At 45.4% G+C, this 25,747-nt stretch overlaps 1 protein-coding gene across 2 annotated transcripts in view; it reads right to left on the bottom strand.

Annotated features, from left to right (window-relative positions):
* The window catches only part of TMC7 (transmembrane channel like 7), a 430,401-nt gene extending 405,309 nt beyond the window's left edge, over positions 1-25,092 (bottom strand). Inside the window, exon 1 of one of the 2 annotated variants that reach the window (XM_078665244.1) lies at positions 24,867-25,092. In XM_078665244.1, the coding sequence (XP_078521370.1) occupies positions 24,867-24,948 (82 nt within the window). In that variant the 5' untranslated portion in view covers positions 24,949-25,092. The remainder of the gene's footprint in view (positions 1-24,866) is intronic. The other variant, XM_078665243.1, reaches the window with a different exon arrangement.
* Positions 25,093-25,747: the final 655 nt, after the last annotated feature.

Raw genomic sequence — 25,747 nt, 5'->3', positions numbered from 1 at the left:
GCGCAGACCCTGCGTGCCTCTAGATATCGATATATTTCTAATTTTGATTTTCTCTGGAACTACTGAACGGATTTACACCATTCAACAAAAAAGGGCTCTTTCTGAAACAAGGGCTATACCCTTTTGCCAAATTTGGTGTAATTCCGTTCAGCAGTTCGGGCTGTGGCCGTCTCTAAAGTTTTCTATGGAAAATTGCATAGAGAAAACACATTTTGGGACCCCCTCCTTTTTTCTCAGCCCCCGCTTGAGGAATCATCCCGAAACTTTCAAGATAGGAGCGGGCCATAAGTTTTTAAAATTCTTTTCACACACACATATACATCAGGCCCTGCATCGAAACCTTTTGCACAAAACGTACATTTGTGGTAAGCAAAAGGAATACTTTTAAGGATGTTGGATATAGTCTAGTAGAAACAAATAAACCTAAATTTACTTATAAACACAGTCAACATACAATTATGGTTAAGAATTAACACAAAAAAATATAATTAATTTGTCCAGCCATGATTAGCACCGCAAACTATAACAAGCAAAAATGCAATGCAAGCGATAAATTGTAGCACAAATGCAATCCTCATGACCTCACAATATTAATACCAATAAGTAACATCTAAAAGTTCAAAGTCATCAAATGGCACTTTCCCAAACACATAAATAATACTATAGTCCTATCTGTCAGATTGATAAAGATAATATGATATGCAAGCCGACATGTAATTGCATTTGTTGTTTCAAGGGTGAGGTTCTGAACACTGCTTTGTGGTTTGCATGGCTGTTTTGGAAATTATGTATTGTACAACTAGCAATAACTAGTGAATTTCCGTGGTTGTTCAGTATTAACTTGTAACACAACTGTACTTTATATACTTTGTGTGTTTTTTCAGCGAGACATAAAGCACATACCTATACTTCTACACAAACACATGCACATACCTTCCCTGGAGCGTTCACCAATTTATTTTCGTTCATAGGTCTGTTTGTTATGTTATGTTATGTTATTGATGTTTTGTAAAGCGCATGAATCACCCAGGGGCATCCCCGCGCTACCTAGTCTGAATCACCGAGAACGGTGCAGAAAGCCTCTTTAGTATAGGAAGGCTTTAAGATGTTTCCTGAAGATCAGATAGGAAGGGGACTTGCGCAGCATTTCGGGGAGGGAATTCCAGTACTTAGGACCAACATAGGAGAAGGCTTTTCCTCCCAGACGATTTCGATAAATATGTGGAATCGCTAGGAGAGCTTTACCATTAGATCTGAGATTGCATACCGATGTCAATTTGCATATTTTGGTTTGTAGATATTTTGGGCCTGTTTCCCTCATAGCTTTGAAGACTAGACAGCATGTCTTAAAAAAAGCTCTCTTTTTGACTGGCAGGCAGTGCAGTTCCTTCAGTAATAGGAGCGATGGAGTGCCCGGAGAGCGATTTAGGACCATCCGGGCTACCGTGTTTTGAATAACTTGGAGCTTTGCTAGCTGCGTTGTTCCTACTTCAGCCAACAGAGCATTCCCATAGTCCAATCGGCTGACTACTAAGGCTTGGACTACCGTCCTGCGGTGGCTAAGGGGAAGATAAGGAATGATTTTCCGCAGCAGACGAAGGCTATAGTAGCACGAGCTCATTATGTTACTAACATTGTTTTTCATAGACAGGTTTTCATCCAGCTGGATGCCCAGACTTTTCACTGAGACTGAGGGGACTGGGGCGGTGCCCAGTTCTACCAGCCACCAGTCGTCCAGCACGAGTTCCTGTCTTTTACCCAGAAACATCAACTCTGTTTTTCCCGGATTTAGTTGGAGGCAGGACTCTGCCATCCAGCTTGCAATGGCCAGCATTCCTTGTGTGAAACGTACTCATTCCTCTGCCAGATTTTTCCCAATCGGAAAAATCAGTTGAGTGTCGTCTGCATAAGAGACGACCTCAAACCCATGTTGCCGAACTATTCTGGCTAGTGGAGCCATGTAAATATTGAAGAGGGTCGGGCTTAAGCATGAGCCCTGTGGGACCCCTCTCTCCAATAAATACTTCGATGATCTAAATGGACCCATCATAACCTGTTGTTTCCTATTAGCCAGGAAATGAACCAGCCATTTCAATGCCAGATCTCCAATACAGCAGTCCTGCAACCTCTCCGCCAGCAGTCGATGTGATACAGTATCGAATGCCACGGAGAGGTCCAGAAGAATAAGCATCACCGATCCCCCTCCGTCTAGCGTTCGCCTGATAGAGTCTGTGACAGCTAACATAGCAGTCTCAGTGCTAAACCCCGGCCGAAAGCCGGACTGCGATGTGTCCAGAATATTATTGGACTCCACATACTGGCTCATTTGAGTGTTAATGTGTGCCTACAGTATTTTTGCCAGCAGAGAGAGTAGTGATATAGGCCTACAATTACTCAGGATCAGAGGATCTGCTGAAGGTTTTTTTAAGAATAGAGCGCACGTGGGCCTCCTTCCATGTCATGGGAATATAGCCGCTGGCCATGGAGGAGTTGAAAATCTCCTGAATAGCCGGCGCACAACTAGTTGCGATTAAGGCCATGACATAGGGAGGGCACACGTCACTCGGGGATCCTGATTTTGATGTTTGCAGGTGCCGAATGACATCCTGCTGTAGGATAGGCTCAAACTGATTGAGACCTATTCTTGGCTCCCCTTTGTGGCTGCAGGGTTCAGCAAGACTGGAGTTTTTGTTATTTGGAAAATTCTCATATATCAGGGAGATAATAAGTGGCTAAGGCTTCACATAACTCCTGCGTTTCTACCGGTTGTTGTTTGCAGGCCTGCGGGGAGGAAAAACCTTTCACAATGTCAAACAAAGTCTTTACCGAATTCCCTGCCTGTTCTATTTGCGTTTGGATGTATATGCATCTGGCCGTTTTGATATTGTGATGGTAGCCTGCTAGAGCCTTTTTGTAGGCCATTTTGACCCTCTCGTTTTTGGATCCTCTCCATTTCCTCTCTAGAGTTTTGCAGGAGGATTTTTCAATTTTTAGAGCCCCTGAATACCAAGGTGCTGAGACTCGGCTGGGCCCAGGTTTGATGTTCTTTTCCGGGATAACTAGGTCCAAGGTCCGAATAAGAGCCTGGTTAAAATTAGCCAGTAACGCCTCTGTGTTGGCGTCCCTTACATCCCTAGGCTGAATCTCCAAGCTCCAGAACTTTCTCTCCAAGCTCCAGAACTTTCTCTCAAATGCTTCTACGTTGAGTTTCTGCCAAGTTCTAGTTGTATGGGCTTTTTTTAATCTGAGCGATCTCTCCTGTTCCTGATTCGATGCCTCTGGACAGCTAAACGAGATCAGATAATGATCTGTCCAGGTCAGGGGCTGAGTATCCATGAATTGTAAGCTTTCATTAGTCGAGAATATCATGTCCAGTGTGTGTCCAGCTGTATGTGTTGGGCCACGGACATATTGTCCCAAACCCAGGTCAGATAATCCTGACAAGAACAGCGCCACTTCCGGGTCCTGGGAGTCTTCTCCGTGGTAGTTAAAATCCCCCAACAATATGAAGCTCCTAGAGGCCATAACCTGTGCTGCAATGAACTCTGTCACCATGTTGACAAAGTTCAATTTTGAATTAGGTAGACGATACAAAAGTGCGCCTCCCAGGATTTGGTCGGCGAGCAACTGACCATAAAAAGGCCTATCTCCAACTTCTCGTTGCTAAGCGTGTCCAGTCATTGGACCTTTAAGTTCTCTTTAAATACAATGGCAATCCCCCCTCCCACTTTCCCCACTCTGTCCCGGTGGATGACCTTGTTTCATTATCATACACATTTTGCTTTCGACCACCACAACTTACAGCATAGGGCAATGGGTCAGCCACTTCAGTCATTGGCCCTGCTCACTGGTGGTGATGGCACTTAACTTGGGCACTTTCTCGGATCCGCATATAAGTGGTCAACTTCACAGCAAAGTGGGACAATATCTGCTTTTATTTAATCGTTTTTTTATCTATTTTAATTTTGCGATGGGTAATTTTTCCCTCTTTTTTCTAACCTCCATTAGAAAGCATAATTTTACTTTTTAATATTTTTAAGTTTATAAAGTATATTGCAAAGGTTTGTAAAACAAATTGCAGCCTGGCCAAAGCAAAACCTTTTAGCTTTGCCAGTGCTAGTGCTAGTTTGACATATCTGTAAAACGTCTCTTCCTACACCTGCTTTCACATGTTAAACTGTGTCTTTCAGTGGATTAATAAACAGATTGTATATATCAAGAGTTACGCAAGATACTCTCGAGGATCAATTACCTCAAAAAAAAAATATATTATATATATATATATATATATATATATATATATATATATATATATATATATATATATATATATATATATATATATATATATATATATAGAGAGAGAGAGAGAGAGAGAGATATATAGATATAGTTATAGAGAGAGGATAGATTATATGAAAATATTGGGCTAGCAATTACCCTTTATCCTAAGACACTTCCAAATGGTCAATTATTACATAAATCAAAGAGTGAACAAGGTCTGAAAAGGGCCTCTTGCTCCAAGGGTGTTTAAAGGGCAATCCGTACTCTAGGACTTAAAAAGAATTATAACGTGTGAAATTTCTGTAATACATTTTGCCTGGGATTTATGATTTCTCCTGATGTTGAGAATCCAACAGCACCGTTTAACGAGGTGTCACTGCAACACTAAGGCAAATTCTTGATTACAGTAGAAGTTAAGACACCGCAGAAGTATATAGTATTATAAGGGGGGGGGAGACAAATTGCACAATGACCGATTACAAAAACCATTGCTTGTTTTTTAGAGAGGATCTAATTTAATGAAATCATTCCTAAAGATGTGGAATGCCTTGAGCGGCTCTCAGTTCCTGTGGCAAATAGCTGATAAAATAATATGAAATATTTATTTGCCACCAAGACATTATGTCAGGCCTGTCACTAGTTCAGATCCTCGTTTATAGATTGGGTTTCTTTCCAGGAATTTAGCACCAATGTGGTAAATCCTCTTACTGTTGGGGAGGGCGGGGTGGGGGGGAGGTTAGATCTTATTTTAGCACTTAACTGACTAATCATTAGCTATGATTAACAGAAATCAGTAGCCTGTATTTATGTGCAGTGGAATTAACAGCAGCTAGAAGCTGGTGCTAACCCAAATGTTTTTCTATGCACACAGCAGTATTACCACAATTCTGCAATGCGGTCTAGGGACACATGCTAATGTATCGTCATGGTAATTTGCGAACGCTATATTTAACACTTTTCCATGCACTCTGCATAAGGGCCCACAATGTTAAAAGTTTTATGATTAGTGACGTAAAATGATACATAATGACATTACTGATAAACGTGAATTTGATTATAGTTGCTTTTTTTAAACAAAATAGTTAATCTTTTTTTTTTTTTTTTTTAAGAGCTCATCCAGATTATTACACTATGGGCAGAGGTGACAGAGGCAGCTTTTAGATGCAAACACTTCTAGCAGGTGCATCCATCTATTATCCTTGGCAGGCATGAGGGTGGCCCAATGAAAACAGGTACCTGTCCCTCAAATCGGCAGCACCTAATATCCATTGGGTATTTACATAGCAAGTACTGCAAGAGAAAACACAGACCAGATTTAGAGCTCCAAAGTTATGGAGATACCACTGGCCAAACGTGCAAAGTTAAAGGCGGGCCCGTCTAACCTTTGAAAAAATCAAATTGCACTCTTCTTCCACCAACCCTATTTCAGCCAATGGTCCAGTGGCCCATTCAGTAAAAAATAGTAGGGTGCAGGGCGAGTTGACAGCAGTACTTTCTCAGGTCTAACATTATCCAAAATCTATTGATTTTACTAGAATTGTATACATAATAGACATACAAGGGCTGCTAGTCCACCCGTGTCACCCACTGGACTGTTTTTGTGTAATTAACACTTTTCTTTCACCCACTAGAGCCTGTAGAATAGGGTTAGGGTCAGCCCAGTTTAGCCACTGGCTAACTTCACCATGAGCGCCGGCATTCTGCTCTTCCACTAAATGAGTTCCCTTCAGAGGCAGGGATTACTAGGGAATGTGTGCTCCTAGAAAAAAAATCTATATTTTTGCTTTCAGCCAAAAAGTAAGTGTGTGTGTGTGTGTGTATATATATATATATATATATATACACACACACCACCACGTAACCTTTTATAAAAACCATTACAAAACAAGCATAAGCAAATACAAATACAAAAGAATGGCAGCTACAACCAGACCAAATGGCTTTGCCAATGCTTATCTACTGTATGAACATCTCAACTCCAAATAAGGGTTTGTTAAGATATGGTTGATCCAAGGTGCTAACGTAAGAAACACAGGGCAAATACAATAAAATCCTCCTACACCATTAAAAGTGAAAAAAAATGGACTGAATTTAAGAATGCATTCATGAAGCAATGTACTGTACGTCTTCATGAGCGGCAAACACACAAAAAAACACAATACCAGCCAATATAATTTTAATTACTACAAAAAGTAAATAGACTCTTGTTCCAAATTATCGTGCAGCTTTTCTATAACTTACGAAAAATGTACTGCTAACACAAACGCATTAAAAATTATACACACAGGTGGAACTTTCCACCCACAGTAAAAAGTACAGATGCACCTAACAGAAACACTAATAAAAGGTGAACAAAAAAAAATAAAAAACTACTAATATGAGAATAAAGATCTTTAAAGAGCCAGGAGAATACATGCACATTACAACGAGTTTTACATCTATTAACCGGCTTCATACAGAATGAAAGTGCTCCCAGATGAACATGCAAGAGGGAAAATGTCAATTCAACAGAATCAACATCCCATCGTTGACAGAAAAAGAAAACATTACGTGCAACGCCTCGTCAGGGGTATCAAGTGCTATATAAATATAATTAAAAATGCAAGTTGAAGGTGCATTCTACCATATAAAGACACATTATTTAAATGGCCATTGCATGAACAAGATATTGCAAGGCACAATAATTAGGATGCAAAAATGAAAAACAGCTTGCAAGTCTCTAACAGAAACACATTTTTAAATTCACTGACTACACATTTTACAGCTCATAAAAGAATTAATGGAATTAATATGTTCAACCTATATGTCCGAAATTATTGTGTATATCATGGGTACTCCCAAACATATTTCCAGGGGTCGCAAAATGTGACCAGTTGTGTGACAGAGGGCTGCATGCAGACAGTGGGAGGAGGGGGGTTGGTGGGTGTTTTTAAGGCGGGCGTAGGTGAAGCAAAGCATGTACATGCTAAATTACACAATGTGAAATCAGAAAACCTGTGGTCAATCCCTGCCTCCCCACTTGACCAAATTGTGCGATACTAGACAATTGTTTTATTTCGCTTTGCCTCCCTTTTCTTCATTAACACATATCAGAGGACCGCGAAATACAGAACTTCAGGATGTGCTCTCTTGAATGCGCTTTAAGAAACTAGAATATGGTCATGCATACCAGCAACCCAGGCGATCCAAAGGGAGCACATAACAACTAACTTGCCTCTTAGTTTAATACTGAAATTGCTGTCAGGTGGCGGTCGTGGTGGGGGGTGAAGGATGATGGTTTCTAAAATCCTATTTGAAAGCTATCGCCTAAAAGAATACTTCTAAATGCACTGTTATAATCGGATGTACTAAGGGAAATACTTCTGCATGGTAATGAAATACACTTTTTGAATTTTTAAATGAATCACCATATTTTTACACATTTGGTGCAAGAGGTCTTTAAAAATGAATGTGTTCCTAAAGTTAAATGGTGCAGGACACGCATGCTGCCATCACTCACACCATATGCGCGATGCACAACCCTTTATGTAATGTACTTCACGCAAGCACACATACTCAGCAAATTAGTTTCATTGCGCATGCACTGCATCTCTCATGTAGTGTATTCCTTGCAGGCATACATACACCCAGTACATACTCTAACCCCGGTTTATCCAACGAGTAGCTTGTGAGCTACTGGAAGGTGTTATGAGGATACCATGGCTAAGATATGTTAATAATTATTTTTAAGATCTTGGTCATTTAGAGTATTTTACCAATCCTACTACCATTAGGGCAACAACAAAGAAGTAATTAAGAAAAGAGGGTATCCTGCTCCTGGATACCATTGGAATGTCATCTGAAATTTTAAAACGCACAATCGCGCGTAAGCAGTTGGTCTTAACTACTTTTAATATTCAATCTTATTTAATTTTTGTGCCTGGTGCCTATTATAGATTCATATTAACCCTTTTGAGGCTGGGGGTCTTCCATAGATTAGTTACTTTTCCCATAATGAATGGCTGGTCTCAAGACCTCCAGCGATGCCCCTGCGATAATACCTCCCCACAATCCATGATTCATGTAATTCTTTTTTTTAGGTTTTATTCTGCTGCTAGGAGCTTGCTCTTAGTACCCATCTTTAAACAGTTTGGGCTACGCCAATGTCATCCTGCCCTTTTGGCTTTACAATGTTTAGATAAAGAGCCCAGTGTTTTTAGGATAACAATTTTCTTGAAAAAAGCTCTGAGCCTAAGGAAACACATGCGCACTTAACTGTTTTTAATGAGATGAGGGCTTTTGTAAGTTTAATACTGTTTTTAACACAATCATGAAATTATTAATGTATCACTCATGTGAATTTCTCTTTTAATGTAAGAATTGTTGGTATGAATATTGTAATCTTGTGCTTTTATGATTGGTTTGTCTAATCAAACGAATAAATCCTTCTTTAACTTGACTTTTTTTTTGACAGTACATGCTCTAACCCCGGTTTTCTAACGAGTAGCTTGTGAGCTACTGGTAGCTCTTCAGCTGCCTAAAAGTAGCTCTCCTGTGTCCAGTCCAGCCTACTAAATTAGATGCTTATGCTTGATCAAATTAATATATGTTTACCAACGGTGAAAAATGTGCTTTCAAAGAGAGATTGTGTGTATTTTTAAAACCGATTGGCTGAGAGTTGAATTTCCAAAATATATGTAAAGCTTATATTTGAGTGATAAATCAATTGGCATTGGGGAGGTTTATCACGAATATTATTAACTTGGCACAAAGCGCTTTTAAGATATGGCTGTTGAGTATTACCCATGTAAAGGCATTCTAAATTGCTAAAGATGTTTTTTACATTACTGCTGGCTATCCTGCCTGATGCAGAGGTGATCACTGTGAGCAGTTTTACATAGGGTGGCCACTAACAACCTTTTCTAATGTAATCACTATTACAATACAAATTATATAAGTAGCTCTTGATGATTTTTATTGATCATAAGTAGCTCTCAAAACAGAGAAGGTTGGAGAACCCCGGTCCCCCCATTCATGTTCTACATAGTATTCCTATCCCTGTACTGTACCCTTCTCAGGCACACAACATCCGGCACAGTCTCCTTACACCTGCGCTGCGCAGTACTCTACTTCTACTTGATGTAAATCTAGGGTGATTTAAGCAAACAGCAGCAGAACTTTAAAAAGAGGAGTGAGCCTGTAGGCCTCACTCCAGGGATACAAGGCTTAAAGGACCTGTTCACTCCTACTGATCACACGGTAGGTATGCTGCCACCACTGCGCTCATGCTGCTTAACTCTTGGTGAAGGCGGTAGCCTTCCACCACTATGAGGTAGAGCTTTGGGCACCCCTCCTGGTCCAACAAGACCGCAATCAGTGCGACAGGCCTGCATCATGCCACGAACGCATGATCCATTTGCCTATTACCCAAAAAAATAAATCACCACCAGGGAACCAGACAACAGTACAGTTGGGCACTCAGGGCAGGGATACGAATCTTTTACAGGGCAGAGGACATTTCCCAACACACACAATCAGCCTCTCTGTACTGGCACAAAGAGAACAACATTGGAGTGGAATGCTTCGCATAGTGATTACCAGAGGTTCTCGTAAATTCAAGCAATGCCTCTGACACCTTTTTGTTTTCATATGTATTTTGTTACTCAGCCCAAAGCAAAAGGATGTCAATTTTTTTTTTATTACAGACTGAAATAAGTTAGAAATGCAGCCCTTAAATGAAAGAAAGACAGCAAATATTCAATTTGTATTGCTTCAATATACTGAGCAGGGTAGCGTATCTCAGTCACTAATAGTATATGGGGACTAAGTCAGGATTATAAATAACGAGATTTCAGATTCTATTCAGACTTATCGCTTGGCCTACATTGTGGTTCCATTAGAAAATGTTTGAAAATAGAACATAAAACTCGTGACAATACCATCGACGACACAACTTTTCTGGCTTCGTTTCCAACACACCCTTTTTTCAACTAAACGGACATCTTTAAGGGAAACAATGTTCTTAAGTTTCTTAAAAGGTAAATTACATCTTGCAGTAAGGAAGTGAAGTGCAAGGCCTGTTTACCGAGTCAACATGCGGGCTGGGAGTAATGAAGCGAACACGTCAGTAGTATGAAGAGAGTGACTTGTCGGAATGGGAACTGAATTTGCGGGTTGTGCTGTAAAAAACAACCGCCGGGCAGGTCAAAGCGACGCATAGGTAAACGTGTGATTTAAACTTCTAATAACCGAGGACGTGTTCTGTCCTGCGCCTCGAGCACTTTAGAAGCACAGTCTTCCGAAGTCGGAAGGCTGCACTGCCGCGCTCTAGTAACCTGTGGAATCTCGGTCATGTCCAGACAAATAAAAAACGCGTCCCACTCTGTAGTGTGTAAGCGTAGTGAAGTAGCCGTGAAGCTTGTACCCATCCGTCTCTCAGGAAAAGACATTTCACTTCACTAGGGGAACGGCACAGGGGCGTAACTTGGACCCCTGCGCCGAGGCTACTCTCTGCCCATCCCAATCCCCCTAAGGACCCTGGCTCAGACCCAGGCCTCTTAAAAAATGTTATCAAGCAGCACGTCTAAATTCAACTGAGTGGACCACTCACCATTTGGGGGGGGGGAGCATTCAGTTACAGTCCACCACATCGGACATCCTGTGCCTGGGTGCAGAGTCTGCGTGCATGATTCACAAAGCTATTTGAGTAAGTTTGACTTCCCCACAGAAATATATATATTTTTTTTTTAACAAATGCCAAAGCGCTTTTTTAATTCACAAAGGCGAATTTTGCACTTGCAAAAAAAATTCGTCACAAACATTTTTTATGTGAATTAAGCTGCTCACGGGATTGGGGACCCTAAAGCTGCAGTGGCTTTTGAGTTTGAACACACCAATAAACTTACATGTCTGTTTGTACTCTCAAATTCCTCTGAGGCCCCATCTAACCCTGGAAAATACCAGCCACATACCGCCGACAGGGGTAAGAGTAAATCGCTTTCCTGGGAAGGATGGCATTGGAACACCCCCAACATTGGTGTGGGTTAGAGTAAGATTTGTAATGGGAAAATATCCCCAATGAAAATAAATAAAAAAGTATATGTATTTGTTCTTTTTTGGGCATGTGCAAATGTTAACCTTTTATTTGCTCATGTGTTAATTGAATTCAGAAAGGTTTTTAAGTGGAATTCTGTGTGTCTGACATGTTTCCAAGCGTACTTCCTGACACTGATGCATTCTGTAAAGTCAATAATCTATACCCATGTGAAATCGCACACCTCCAGGTGCAGATTTACAACAATCTGTAAAATTGGGCCTATCATTTCTTATCCACAACAGTTTTTCTACATACTGACCAGTTGAACGCTGGCCCAGAGCATTCTGCAAAGTCTCTGGTCTAAGAAGTCAACACAACGCACAGTAAAAACAGAAGGTTGCTATTTCATGCATATGCATGGTCCATTAAACTTATGCAGAATTGCTCTTTAGCTGACAATATATTTCATATTTGTTTTTTCTGACAGTGAATACGGGCAAGCTCTGAAGGCCGAAACCTCGTGCGCCCCACAAGAAATTAACCAATAAAGAAGCATTTAGCAAGGTGGCACATTTGCAGATAGTTCCTAAGTCTCCCTATGTAATATGTACACCATTCGCTGATTAGCAGCAGCACATAGCACTCTTGGGCATACAATGGCATTTCATGGTAAAGGTACAGTTGGTGTCATTGGAATTTTCGAATAGCCATGTTTTCTATACATAATTAAAAAAAACTTGTTTTACAATTTGAAAATCTGAAAAAATTAGGTTCTAGCTCAAATGTATCAAAAGTTACAAAAAAAAACCTGCAACATGAAATGCAACGAAGCACTAGGCACCTTGCAAAAGGTAACTGGTAACACTTCACCAGGTGACTACTAATTTTGGGCATTAAAGAGGTTGCAATTTTATCCAGAAAGCTTTGTATCCCTTGTAGGAGAGTAGGGTCTGCTTGCTATGGCTACCCCCACTTTTTACTGTATTTCACTGGTTTTTCGACTTTAGTCTGGCTATGGCCCTGCTAAACAGGACCACAGCCTAGCTGTTCTCTCTCTAAATTGATACAATGTACTTTAGGTACATATCAGATTGGCTACTAGGTCATCTTTGTGAGTCCCTGTATATGGTACCTTAGGTACCAAGGGCATAGGTACCCCAGAGGCATACCAGGGGCTGAAGCATGTTTTGTGCCACCCCTGGTTAGCCTTCAAAACTGACACCACAGGTCTGCACTTGCAGCATGGGTAAGGTGGTGTAAGCTCCCCTTACTTAGATATAGTATACCTATATCTACCTTTACATATAGACACATAGTAACCTATAAGTCACTCCTATGGCAGGCCATGACAACCCTGAAGGCAGAGTGCTTGGTTTTGTGTGAGAGGGTGCCCTAGCATGAGCTGAGCCCCTCTGCAGCTTTCGGAAATATCTTCTGAAAGCTGTTCTATGATATAGCCATACCATATACTCTTAAGTGCATTATAATCCTCGCGGTTAATTTTAACTTTGGTTTGGCTTTATAAAAACATGTCATGTAAGGTGTCAAACACTTTGGAATACACCCACCCCCCACCAGTTCTGGAGGCGGGAGTAGCATTCCACCCTTCTAGAGGAAGACATGTACATACTGGTAAACCCGGTTAAAGTTAAACAGAGCCCCAGCATCACAAAATGGATGCTGCTGCCACAGACACGAGTCGGCCCTCCTGCTGTTGGACGAAAATCCGGAAGGGAAGGCCTGGACAGTAGGTTTCCTGTCCCGGGAGGTGCTGGCACCTCCCCAGACAGGCTTTAGCGTATTGGGGCAGGGTGGGTTACATTCAGTGAATGTTTTTCAGACACTGCCTGGGGCACATAAGGTGCTCCATGCATTTCCCAGTTCAAACCGGTTGCTGGGGCACTCAGCCCCAGCTCTGGGGCGAAACTGGACAATTGGGGAAGGGGTGTAACCACCCCCTCCCCAGGTCCACCCATAGCTGGGTCCTTAGAGTTAGTCCAATCCCTAAACTTAGTATAAGTATAGGAACCCAGTCCCTAGGACTTTAGATTACCCTAGAAGAAACTCTGCAACATAAATCCTGGACCTTTGACATTCCATATCGACTGGAAGACGGAAGAAATCTCCCTTGTGGTCAAGGAGTGACCACCCTGTTCAAACAGGCGCCAAAAGCATCTTTGCCGGTCTGCATTTTCGAGGTTCCTGCCGGATCCCGAAGAATCTGCGACACAAGACACAGACTTCCAGACATCTCTGAAGCTGACCAGAGATCCCAGCAAAGCGGAGACCCGTAGCTGACACGAGAGACGTGTGACCGGAACTCCTGGACATCCTGCATTTTTGCAACTGCACCTACTTCCCGAGGTATCCCGAAGTTGTGCATTGGGGTATTTGAGTCCCTTGCCCCGAGCACCTTTTGCACAAAAGTACAGAGGCCAGCACTCCACAAGTGACCCGTGAGTCCCCTTTCTTCACCGCAGCTCGAGGCTCCTTCGCGGTTCCCAGTCCGTTGGCTAGTGAGCCCCCACGAAGGCCAATCCTTTGTTTCTTGAGCGTTCCTGGTTGCTCCAGATGTGCTCTGACTCCCCTCCAAAGGAGGAGTCCCCCAGACCTTACTGGTCTGAACCAAAGCCAATCTTGTCATCTTGCGTGGTTTGCTGTTGCGAGGCTTGTTGGGTCCAATCCGGATTCTGAGGCTGCAGCACTCGACATCCTTCGTGGGACAGCTCGAATCCAGCTCATGGTCATAGTCGACGTCTCCTGGTCCTCATGGCTGAAGAGTCAAGCTTCACCTCTTTCACCTGAAAACACCCGACATTGGTTGGCATCTTCCTGTCGCCATCCTGGTCACTGGCTAGTGACCCAGACTCTGTCCCCTCTGCTTTCAGGTTCTTCACATGTCCAATCCACCCGGACACTTTTCCTCTGGTGGCCTGCAGCATTTCTTCGCAGCTCTCCATTGGAATCGACGACAAAACCCGACACCAAAAGACACCTATGAACCCGGCTTCCCTGGGTGAGGTAGCACGAGTACTCTGGTGCTCCCCTGGGTCTTGACTCTCGAAGTGTCCTAGTCTAAAAGGGTTCCATCATAGTTGACCTCTAAGTGCCCTTAAACTTTAAAATTGTAACTTGTTCGTTCTCCATAGAAAGTCAATGGTGATCCGCGGCTGTGTTTAGACACTGCATGCGTCCCCCGTGGGCCTCCTGCGTCCCTACCCTGGGTGGTTCCTGGTAGCCCCAGCGGTTCTACAGGCCCTAGGCCTGCTTTCTAACCCTCGTGTGGTTCTTATACCACTATTTTAGTATATGGTTTGTGAGGCCCCTAGGGCATACCGTATACTGTGCAACTTATCGTATGCTAATTAAGTTCCTTGTATTGTACTTTTACCCCATACCTCATAAAAAGTCCAGAGGGGTGGTATTTAGATTAAATACATATATATTTGATATATACCTTGTGTGGTGTGCTTTCATTTGATCATTCAAGAGATTATACCTGGTAATACTACTTGCTTAACTCACCTCTAAGTCTTAGCTTGAAGGCAGCTCTCCACAGCTACCACTAAGATAGCTTTCTATAAAGGTTGACTTTAAACCTACCATCAATAAGGATCGTTTGGACTGGTGCAAGGTGCCCACTGGAATAGTGGACATCATATGCCAGGCCAACTTCTCACATCCCTAATGTATGGAGAGGGGGGGAGAGAGAGAGCAGTAAACAAAATCTCTACATAATCAAATGCAACTTAGGGGGCGTGGCTTAGCGCGCAAACGGAATGGCCGCTTAACTGAGCGGCTCCCGTCTCCTACGACCTTGATCCTGCACTGATCCTTGCCGCCTGGAGGGCTACCTTTCCCCGCATCAGCGGAATCGACGATCACCAGTCTCGCCTACACTCGGTCCAACTCTGGGACCACTGGGGGCCACCACCGCCGAGTTATTTGCTTGGGGACTTTCACCGGCGCACTCCCGGACCCCGCAGTGGTGGGGGATTCGGCCTCCGGCGCTCACGCGAGGCCGGTTCGGACCACGAGGCGAAGGGCCCCAGTCCGGGGGCTGATCGCTGGAGCCCGCCGCGCTTTGTCGGACTTGCTGGGCTGGGCTGGGCGGCCCTACACTGCGGCGGACACCCTCGCAGGACTACACACACCCTCCTCCCTGCATGCTGCCTAGCGGAGGGTGCCGGCTAAGAAGACCACGGTACTGGTACTGGCTGACGGGCTCGACCACTCGTTAATGGCGGCCGCCATGCATACCGACGCTGTGAGGACCTGTCCCAGCCGTGCTGCCCTCATCCACGCGGCGCCTACAATTGCGCAGTGAGTAACAGGCTATAATCCGGGCAGTGCCCTGCCTCTGCAGTTCATATACAGCGGGCTTGGTTGGCGGTTGCAGCCGCCTTTGAGGTGGGGGTACCGGCTCTTCCCGGTAGGTGGCCTGACCCATCTCTGCTGCGACTCAACGGGGCCCAGCCCTCACAGCAGACTGGTCTGCCCTTCCATACTGCTCAGATTGAACGGAAGGCTTCCTGCACTGCAATCGCACTCGGCTGGGGGCCCTGGAAGTCCATAAACTGGACTGCGATTGCCCAGCCTGCGGGAACCAAGCGGGTACTGCGGAAATTGTAATTACCTGTCTCCCTTCCACACCATACCACCGGAGTCCCTACCCTGTCCGGCCAGCTGTGACTGCCTGTAACTCACGGGGTCCTACATCTCAGTCCCATTACTCTATTCTGCCTGCTGCGAGGAACCTCACCACTCTGCCTGATCACGTCGTGACCCATCCCTGCTCAGTCGGATCGCACATCAGTGGCTCACGAGCGGCGCAGGGGCGCGATGGTGCGCCCGGAGCACCGTCAAGCGAAGCTCAGCTTTGAGAGCGCCAAGAAGGGTTCAAAGCCGAATGGGACGGATCCTGGGCCTAGCGGCGCGGGCCCTGCTGCTGCGCCCTCCCCCACGAAAGCGCCTGATCTGCAGGGCCTGTTCCAAGAAATGCGCCAAGGTTTTGCCACAGTGGTGGAGAAGGTGGACGGCATATCCTCCAGGCTGGACGCACTGGTTCACAAAGTTGACCAGCATGAGGAGAGAATAGTCGCGACGGAACAACGCATATCGGACAACGATGACCTCACTGCCACCCACACCTCCCAACTTGCTCGCATGGACAACCTGCTTAGGGTCATAGCGGCCAAGAACGAGGACTTGGAAGCCCGTAGCCGACGCAACAACATTCGCGTCACGGGTATTCCGGAGTCCACGGCCACTGGAAGAATGGAACTGTACATCGAGTCACTCCTCCGGGCGTCCATAGGGGAGGATGCCTTCTCGTCTCAGTTCATTGTGGAGAGAGCACATAGATCCCTGGCTCCTGTGCCACAGCCTGGGCTGCCGCCCAGGCCTATCATTGCCCGACTATTGAACTACCGCGACCGGGATGTCGCCTTACGAGCTGCCAGAACCAAACGTACCCTGCACTACAATGGAGTTGCTTTTTCTCTCTATCCTGATTTTACCCCCATTGTGCAGGAGGAAAGACGGAAGTTCCTAGCTGTCAAGAAAAAACTAAGAGAGGCTCAGATAGACTATGCTCTGCTTTATCTAGCTCGGCTGAGAGTGACGCACCAGGGTAAACAACGGTTTTTCACGGATCCGAGTAAAGCTGAGGACTACCTAAAACAACATCGTAGGGCGCAGAGGGATCGGCGAGAGGATCGTGAGGAACCCGAGGAGGACGTGCCCCCGGCAGTTGATGAAGATTGACGGGCTCTGCCCTCCCCGCAAGTATCTGTTTTGGAACTGCCTTGCTGTTATTGACTACTAACTGTTGCAAGCATTGGCGAGGATATAGTACTCGAGGACTGAGTGTGACTGTGACCCCAGACGGTTTGAGATATGTAGGAACCGCCCCCGCTATCCCTGCCTCAACCATGGTTGTTTTCGATCGTGAGGCGTTCGGGAATGGGGGCGGCTGTGTGCCTTTGCTGATGTTCCCCCTACGGGAGTACCCCGCTGTTCTGTTCAAGTTGTGGGAATTTCTGGGGAAGGGGCGGTGGGGGGGTAAGGACCGGAATGGCTGCTGGCATGATTGGGATGCAGTGGTGGGTGGGGGGGTGGGATCTGTTTCGGGAATGGTTGGTTTGTTGAAGACGACATTTGGCTGGCTGGTACCGGAGTTCTGTGCATTTATACATAAGATGATGCAATTTTGGAATCTGTGGTGGTACAATGTTTTAGTTAGGCCCTGTCCGGATAATGGCTAACTCTGGGACTAATGTGACTTTGAAATGCTTGTCGTGGAACGTCCGAGGGCTCAATGATGCTAAAAAATGTAGAAATGTTATTGCATATTTAGATCGCCAACAGGTACAAATTGCTATGCTGCAGGAAACACACTTGGCTCCGCAGGGGCAATCTACATTTGGCTGTAAATGGGCTACTGCTCGGTCATTCTCGTCCTACTCCTCCTATGCTAGGGGAGTTGTCCTCCTGGTTAAACGCAATGTCCCCTTCCAGGTATGTGGAGAGCTGGCAGACAAGGAAGGCCGCTACGTACTACTCTGGGGGCGGCTGGGCCGCAATACAGTCACGTTGGTTAACTGTTATGCCCCTAATGTTGATCTGCCTTGTTTCTTTACCACGCTGTGGGGTAAGATCTTAGATGTGGGGTCCCGCCATGTCATATGGGGGGGTGATTTCAACATAGCGCTGACGCCTCACTTGGATAGGGCTGATGGTGCGACAATTTACAAACCCAGATCAAGGGAGGCGTTAATGGGTGTGCTCTCAGAGGGCAGCCTACTGGATGCCTGGCGACAGCTGCACCCTGGCCGTAAAGAGGGCACACACTTCACGTCACAGACAGGTACCTGGGCGCGCCTTGATTATTTCTTTCTGACCCGTGAAACGATGTCTGGGGTGAACGCGGTGACTCACCTCCCAAGAACCTATTCGGATCATTGCCCGGTGCTGCTGTCTATTTTACTTCCCGGATGGGACAGCCCTAGATCGCGTTGGCGTCTGCAGCCAACGGCCTTGCTGGACGAGGTTTTCCGAGTTGAATTAGAGGATGAGATCACTGCTTTCTTCCCTCGGAACAGGGGCTCTGTTGCATCCGTCGAAACCATCTGGGAGGCATTCAAAGTCACTATTAGGGGCCACTGCATGTCTAAGAGCTTTGGGGTATTGCGTGACATACAACGCACGATCCGGAAGCTTGAGGATGAGCTGAGGGCGTTGGAGGCGCGATTGGTGGAGGGCGATAACACTGCCGCACATGCTGAATTCAGGGATAAGCTTACACACTATGAAGAGGAAGCGAACAGGGAGACTAGGTTCAGGAGCAAACATTGGCGAGCGAGGAAATATTGTGAGGGTGATAGGCCCAGCAAGGCATTGGCTATATTGACAAACCCGCCGCGAATAGTCAATACTGTCATCGAAGTGGTCAATAGCCGAGGACACACTGTCAGGGATTCCGACGACTTGCTAGATTACTTTGTTTCCCATTATCGCACACTTTATACCACAATCACCACTCCTGAAGTCCGATACGACGACTTTCTAAGTGAAATAGCCCTATGCTGGTTAAGCGATGTTGACAGGCAGTTCCTTGCTGCTCCTTTCGAACTGGAGGAAATAAGGGATGCCATCATGTCGCTACGTAGTGGGAAGGCGCCCGGACTGGACGGTCTTCCCGCTGAATTTTATAAAACTTATATCGATGTCATGGCCCCGGTCCTCCGAGAGGTGTTCACGGAATCCTACGAGGACGGCGTCCTCCCATGCTCCATGCGCGAGGTCGTCATTACCTCCTTGTTGAAACCCGGCAAATCTTCCACGTCCTGTGACTCGTATCGCCCCTTGTCACTTTTAAATTGCGATGTTAAAAAAATCTTGGCCAAAGTCCTAGCCACTAGGTTATCACTCCTTATGACCCGGATAGTACTACCCGACCAGTCTGGCTTTGTCCCGGGCCGCTCCACTTCACATAATCTTCGCACTCTTTTCTCCTTACTTCATACGATCCACCCTGACCTTCCGGTCGCAGCGATCTTCCTGGACGCCTCAAAGGCGTTCGACTCTGTTGAGTGGCCTTATTTGTTTACCGTCCTATCCCGCATGGGATTCCCCACCATCTTTATCTCCTGGGTTTGTCTGTTATATACTAAGCCTACTGCGAGAGTTCTGATCAATGGTCATCTCTCCACGCCGCTCGATATCTCCAGGGGCCCACGGCAAGGGTGCCCACTATCTCCCCTATTGTTTGCGATCGCTATTGAACCCCTTGCATGCCGGCTCCGCCAGCTCCACGGTGAGGGAGCGATTCGCTGCCTCCAGCGTCAAATCGATGTCTCCTTATATGCAGATGACATGACTTTGTTTGTTAAAGACCCAGAGCACAATCTGAACCCTCTACTCAGAGAATTTGTGGTCTTTGGAAGATTGTCGGGGGTGCAGATAAACTGGACGAAATCCCAATTTTTTCCGCTTACAGCTGCTGTACCTGACTTTCCCCTGGATTACCCCCTGGAGCGATGCGGGTCTGACCTCAAGTACCTGGGCATACAGATCTCACGCGATAAGGATGAGATTCTTCGCTCAAATTATGGAGTGGCAGTGACGAGACTCACCGCCCTGGTTGACCGCTGGATCACCCTACCCATCTCCATGGCAGGTAGAGCTTCCCTAATCAAAATGGTGGGACTCCCACGCTTTCTCTATCTTTTTCTCAATATCCCCTTTCATCTGGGAGCATATTTCTTTAAGACATTGAGATCAGAACTGTGTCGCCTTTTTTGGGGAGGCAAGGGCCCGCGCCTTAAATGGACAACGTTGATCCTGCCATACGATAAAGGGGGGTTTGACCTTCCGGATTTCGAAGCCTATTATCTCTGTGCGCAGGCACACTATGCGTACCACTGGCTTCGCCCTACTCCCTTTATGCCCCAGCTGGCGGTGGAGGACTGGATTGCCAGCCCCTTGCCTCTGCAGGGTCTACTGCACAGTCGGCCCTCAGCCATAACGACGCCTCCTACGTCGGTCACGTGTACTGTTGATGCGTGGCGACGGCTGGCTAAAAGACTGCACTGCGAACTATTATACTCTCCCCTGATGCCATTGACATATCATCCCGAGCTTGCACTCCTGCAGGAGAAAGGCTTTCAGCGCCTTTGTACGGCCCTAAAGATCACGTGCTGGGGTGACATGTTCACTGCGGGTCATTTTAAATCCATTGATGCATTCTTTAGAGAGCATGCCCGTACCCCTCTCGAGGTATTTTACTACCTACGACTCCGCCAGGGCATGCGTGCCATACTTCCAGACTACCCTGCGGAACCTGCCATTTCGCCTCCACTTCACTTCCTGCTGAACTCGAGTGATGGCTCGCATTTGGTCTCGGGAATGTACCGTCATATACGAGCGGATTGCCCGCCGCCGGTGACCTCAGCAAGGACACGCTGGGCTGCAGAACTAGCTATTGACATTACTGAAGACCAATGGATATACTGCTGTACTCTCACGGCTCGTATATCGGCGAGCAGTAGGCTCAAGATAATTCATTACAAATATTTACAGCGCTTGTACTATACCCCCCCTGAAGAAATGTAAGTTCCGCTTAGCTGACACAGACCGCTGCGACCGCTGCCGCGCAGAAAATGCTGATTTCTTGCACCTTGCTTGGGAATGCCCCCCCTTACAGAACTATTGGCAACAAGTACATGCTGCTCTAGTATCCATGATTGGGTCGCCTATACAACCTGAACCCCTGATCATGCTGTTGGGACATACACCACACATTCCCTCACAATGCAGAAAATTTGTGGACATTGCGCTCCTTCTGGCAAAGAGGCGCGTGGTATGCAGATGGGGGCGTGGCAGGGCTCCCAAGTTCAAAGAGTGGCTTGCTGATATGACATACAGTCAGGATCAACACGCGACATTCGCTGACCTACTCCCTATGTCCAGTAGGCCACGAGACATCTGGCAGCCCCTGATAACCTATTTTCAAGCCCAGACCGCTCGTGATGAAGAGCTAACGAAGGACCCCACTGGAGATGGTGTTGATAGCCTGGCGTAATAGACCTCAGTCACCCAATCATTCTGCATTGCCTATGCTAATGTGCCTATTGTACTGCCTTTTGAGTATGTATGTTGCGATGTAGTCCTGCCGCCTACTTATTGACCTACTGCTCTTGCTCATGTATATTCCTGTATTTTTATTGACCCATTGATGCACTGTATGCTGCCCTCGTGATTATTCACTATGCTTTACTGCCACTGTACTAATCCTGCTCATGGTATACGTTCCACCTGTTGTCGCTTTGTTGCTGCTCTGGCCGTCTAGATGTAATTAACTGTACTATGATTCCTGACTTCACTTTGTTATTGATCTATGGACCACGGACCCTAGCCGCTGTAATGTCGCACTAAATGTACTGTCTTGTTCTTACTTGTTACAAAAACTCCAATAAACAAAGTTTAAAAAAAAAATGCAACTTAAACAGGATGGAAGGAAAGACTTTTCTCGTGAGGAAAATGTTTTATTTCAGTGTTCATGCAACTGATGGCATACATTGCAGTGTTCTTTAAATCAAAGTTTTTTCAACGCGGCATTCAGTGTATGAAATAATCACAAACGTGTATATCAAATGCAATTAAAACTTGCTGGAATGAAAGATTCCTTCAGTCATGAAAATATTTCTTTTCACTCTTCGTGAAATTTACAGTCGCCGTTTATTTAAGGTCTTTTAAAGTCTAGCAGAATCATAAAAATGTGGCATATTTTGTTAGGACTCGAGCCCCTAAATTTTTAAACACCATCGAGTGGAATAATTGGATATGCAATGTACAATAGTGTTCTTTCTGCTGCGAATGAGGTGCTTCTGTAAATGAAATGCAAGATAATCTCTACAGTGCGCTCCAAAAGACAGGTTTTAAAACAAAGCTGGGATACACAGAGGAAGAGGCACCTCTTCGGTTGCAACTAATTTGTAAATAAATGCGTATGTTCTTCTGAATACAACAACAAACTATTTTACTGGGGAGTGGGGGGGTAAAGGAATGTGTTAATGTAATCTAGCACCTGTAAATCAATACAACATAAAATCATTCACTGTTAGTGAACACTATCTTGAAGGGTTTTCTGAATAGGCAGATGTATTTTTTAATTTTAAAAACGTCATTAACTATGCGAGTTATAATGCCAAGTAACAGAATGTGATTCAAACCAGCATTTCAATGCCAAATAATTTGATCATCCGTTTTTGCGAAATCCAAATGCCCTTGAGCATATACGTCCAAATCCAAGCTAGCACAGAGTTGTTGATTAATGAAGAAATAAAAACAGTACTGGCTTGGGGCTTCACCCGATATTGGACCCCTGGCAGCTACATATGCAATGTACACGAGACATCTCCACTCTCTCCCCTTCAGAACCCCTCGTAAGAAGTTGACATACCGGTAAATGCTAAATAGTTAACAAGAAAGTTTAGACTGCAAATACTGTGCTAAGGGGCAACCTCCTGCTTTCTATACACCCCAACAGAGCTTTACATTGGCAGATACTGTCCTGAGTAACTGCACTTATTTCATTTAAAATAATATTTAAAGGGAGAGTACCAGAACTTCTCAGGAGCAAACAATTACTCTAAAGAGTGAGTATGTACACTTCAATATTTCCATGTAAAACACTACTCTTCAAAGATCTCTATAGCCTACCAGGATGTGTAACACAGTCAGACTGATTCTTCACATTGGGAAAAGATTTCAAGACCCCTCTCTCTCTTGCTCCCTCATTTCTACAAGCTGACCTGTAGCCTTAAACCGAATAACCAGTGTGCACTATGTCCTATTGTCTCCATCTTAACTCCTGGCCTTTCCTTTCACTCTCGCCAGCCCGCCCCTGTCCGTGGAATTAAATGGCTTTGGGATGTATAAAGTACTAAAACAAATAATCCATCTAACATATTTGTGCACAACTGAAAAATGTAGAACATGCAATAATAATGATAATAAGCCCTTAGAATAATAAGCAATTAAACTTTCCGAAAAGACGGTGTTAATAATTTCAATTACCCAGCAAAAAAGACGAAAAAACAAGCAGTGCAGAGGTTTGCATTAAAAAATAGAAATGGTTCTCCTCTGCACGGGTTATTGTAAAGAAACTCAGTACAAACATGCTTGCCTGCGAAAGGCAGCTTGTCCCTCTCAAAACCCTTGAAAATATAGGTAAGGGACGAAGAAACCGAAGGACGAGGACCATAGTTTTTACAACATACATTCCCACGGGAAACCATTTCATTATATAGGCATTTGCAACAAGTGGCTCGTTTGCCGAAATAAATCCAGCTGGAATCTCTTTTTCTCGATTAAACCAGAAAATCTTTGTTTTATTTTACCCCGAAAATTGAATAATTACGTTGTATTACTAGATTTGTATATAAAATAATGGCGTTTCCATTTATGAAAAGTCCAGCTGATACTGAACAATGACACACAAAGCTTGAAAGCGAATTACTGCAACACCATCCAAAAAGGGGAAGTGCTTTCATTAGTGGTGTGCTCATAACATCTGCAATGCCATCGGAGTCCAAACACACCCGGGTCCTGCCGATTTCCCACTTAACAAGGAGCTCAAAAACAATTTATTAAAGCAACATTTGGTGATAGTTTCCACCCAGACCATGAATCAATCCTGGAGAGTTATTTTCACTTTACCCACACACAGCTCTGCAGCACCCCTCACTGCCCTGATCCTCCCCGGAACTCTCACCCTAGTACTGTCACCCAACTATTGTTGCCCCCCATCATAAGTGATGGTATACTCCTGTCACTTCCCTTTTCATTTGCAATCCGCTTTGTAACAACCCCATAACGTGTAGCACTTTGTTCCCTTGCAGCTAGGTACATATACTTCTATTCTCACGATTTAAGTCAGATCCAAACAAGATCTAAGTAGATGTGTATTGCACTGGAACATGAGTCTTATATGAACCGCTCCAGACGGTCCAAAACAGCAATCCAGTGTCCAAAACCCTTATTTCTAACAAACAATGCTCACCAATGCCTCAGATCTGTTGACACATCAGTTTGTGTTTGAGCCAAACTGGGAGGTAAGCAGGGAGCGGTAAGGTTACAGTCTGGGAGAAGTACATCAACTGCAGGCTAGTTCAACATATCATAGACTTCCACCATGTGTCGCAGGCCAGGAGCGCCGGTGGCAGGTGGTGAGCATGTTGTTGCTAATATATATACTGGGACATGTATTTTCTATGCACTCTTATTTTTATTATGTAGTAAATGGGCAGCCTAAGCAAAATATTGTCATTTGGGGAGGATTTAACTTTGAGTCAGAGATGCTCTGTAACTGTTGGAACAGCGTATTAAAATTAAATGTTTGAGTTTAGTCGCTAAGGTGGGCTGGAAGTCTACAACACTGCTGTAAAGCCCACCTGCGCAGCACTAGCGATGATGGAGTTTGTCTGCTGCACCTGACACTGACTTGACAAGCAATGGCCAGCAGGGGACCGGACAATGGTCGCTGTACACCTCTCGCTCTTACCGTTATCGTTGTCGCTCCCGGGACTTGGCTGGTTGGGCACGCGGGCTCGTCCCGCCTGGGAGGCGCTCTGTCCGGGATACATGAGTGCGGAGCCCGGCCGGGCGGTGGGAAACCGATGCTGAGCTCTGCCGACCTCGTCCCGCCTGAGCTCAGCCCCACCTCCTCCTGCCCTCACCCCGGGCGCTGACCACGGCCCGCCCACAGAGAGAGACCGGGAGCTGGGAATTCCGACTTCCGGGCTGTGACGTCACAGCGCTGGCTCGAGCGGACGACGGCGGGCGCACGGCACCCACACACAGCACAAGTGGCTCCTGAGCCCACCTGTCCGTCGTCTGTCCTGTGTGTGTCGTCTCGCGTTGCTGCCCTCGGAGAGCCAAAAAAGTTTCGCGAGTTCCGCATAGGACGTCTGTGGACTGCAGGCTCACTTCCAGTTTGCAGCTTCCAGCAGCACCTGAGTCACTTCCAGCATCCGGCAGTGTATGCAACCTGCATACCTGTTGCTTCTTGCACATACACGCCTCGCCTCAGTACTGATAGATAGTGTGAGACCCTTCCCACCGCCAGTGTTTCTTTCTCCATTTAAAACTATACAAACATTACTCGGCTGAAAGGGAACTATTATTTATCCCAACTGACAGAATGGATTCTTTTTGGATTTTAGACAGTACCTTTACATTTCTTTGGAAAAATACTCCTAAGCGTTTTGGGGCAAGGCAATAATAACACTGTCTCAATTGACACCACAGGCTATCAGAGAGCATTTATTCCACCTAGCTGGCTCTTCTTCCATCCAGTGCTGGAATTAATAAAAAATCACTCTGGGAACCCTTAATTGGAGGGTCAAGGTGAGGCAGAGGAAAGGGGGTGGAGTCACGAGGGAG

Source organism: Lissotriton helveticus, chromosome 10 (genome assembly GCF_964261635.1).
Source record: "Lissotriton helveticus chromosome 10, aLisHel1.1, whole genome shotgun sequence".
Lineage (NCBI taxonomy): Eukaryota > Metazoa > Chordata > Amphibia > Caudata > Salamandridae > Lissotriton > Lissotriton helveticus.
Note: the sequence above shows the minus strand (reverse complement) of the source record. Positions and strands in the feature narration are given on the sequence as shown.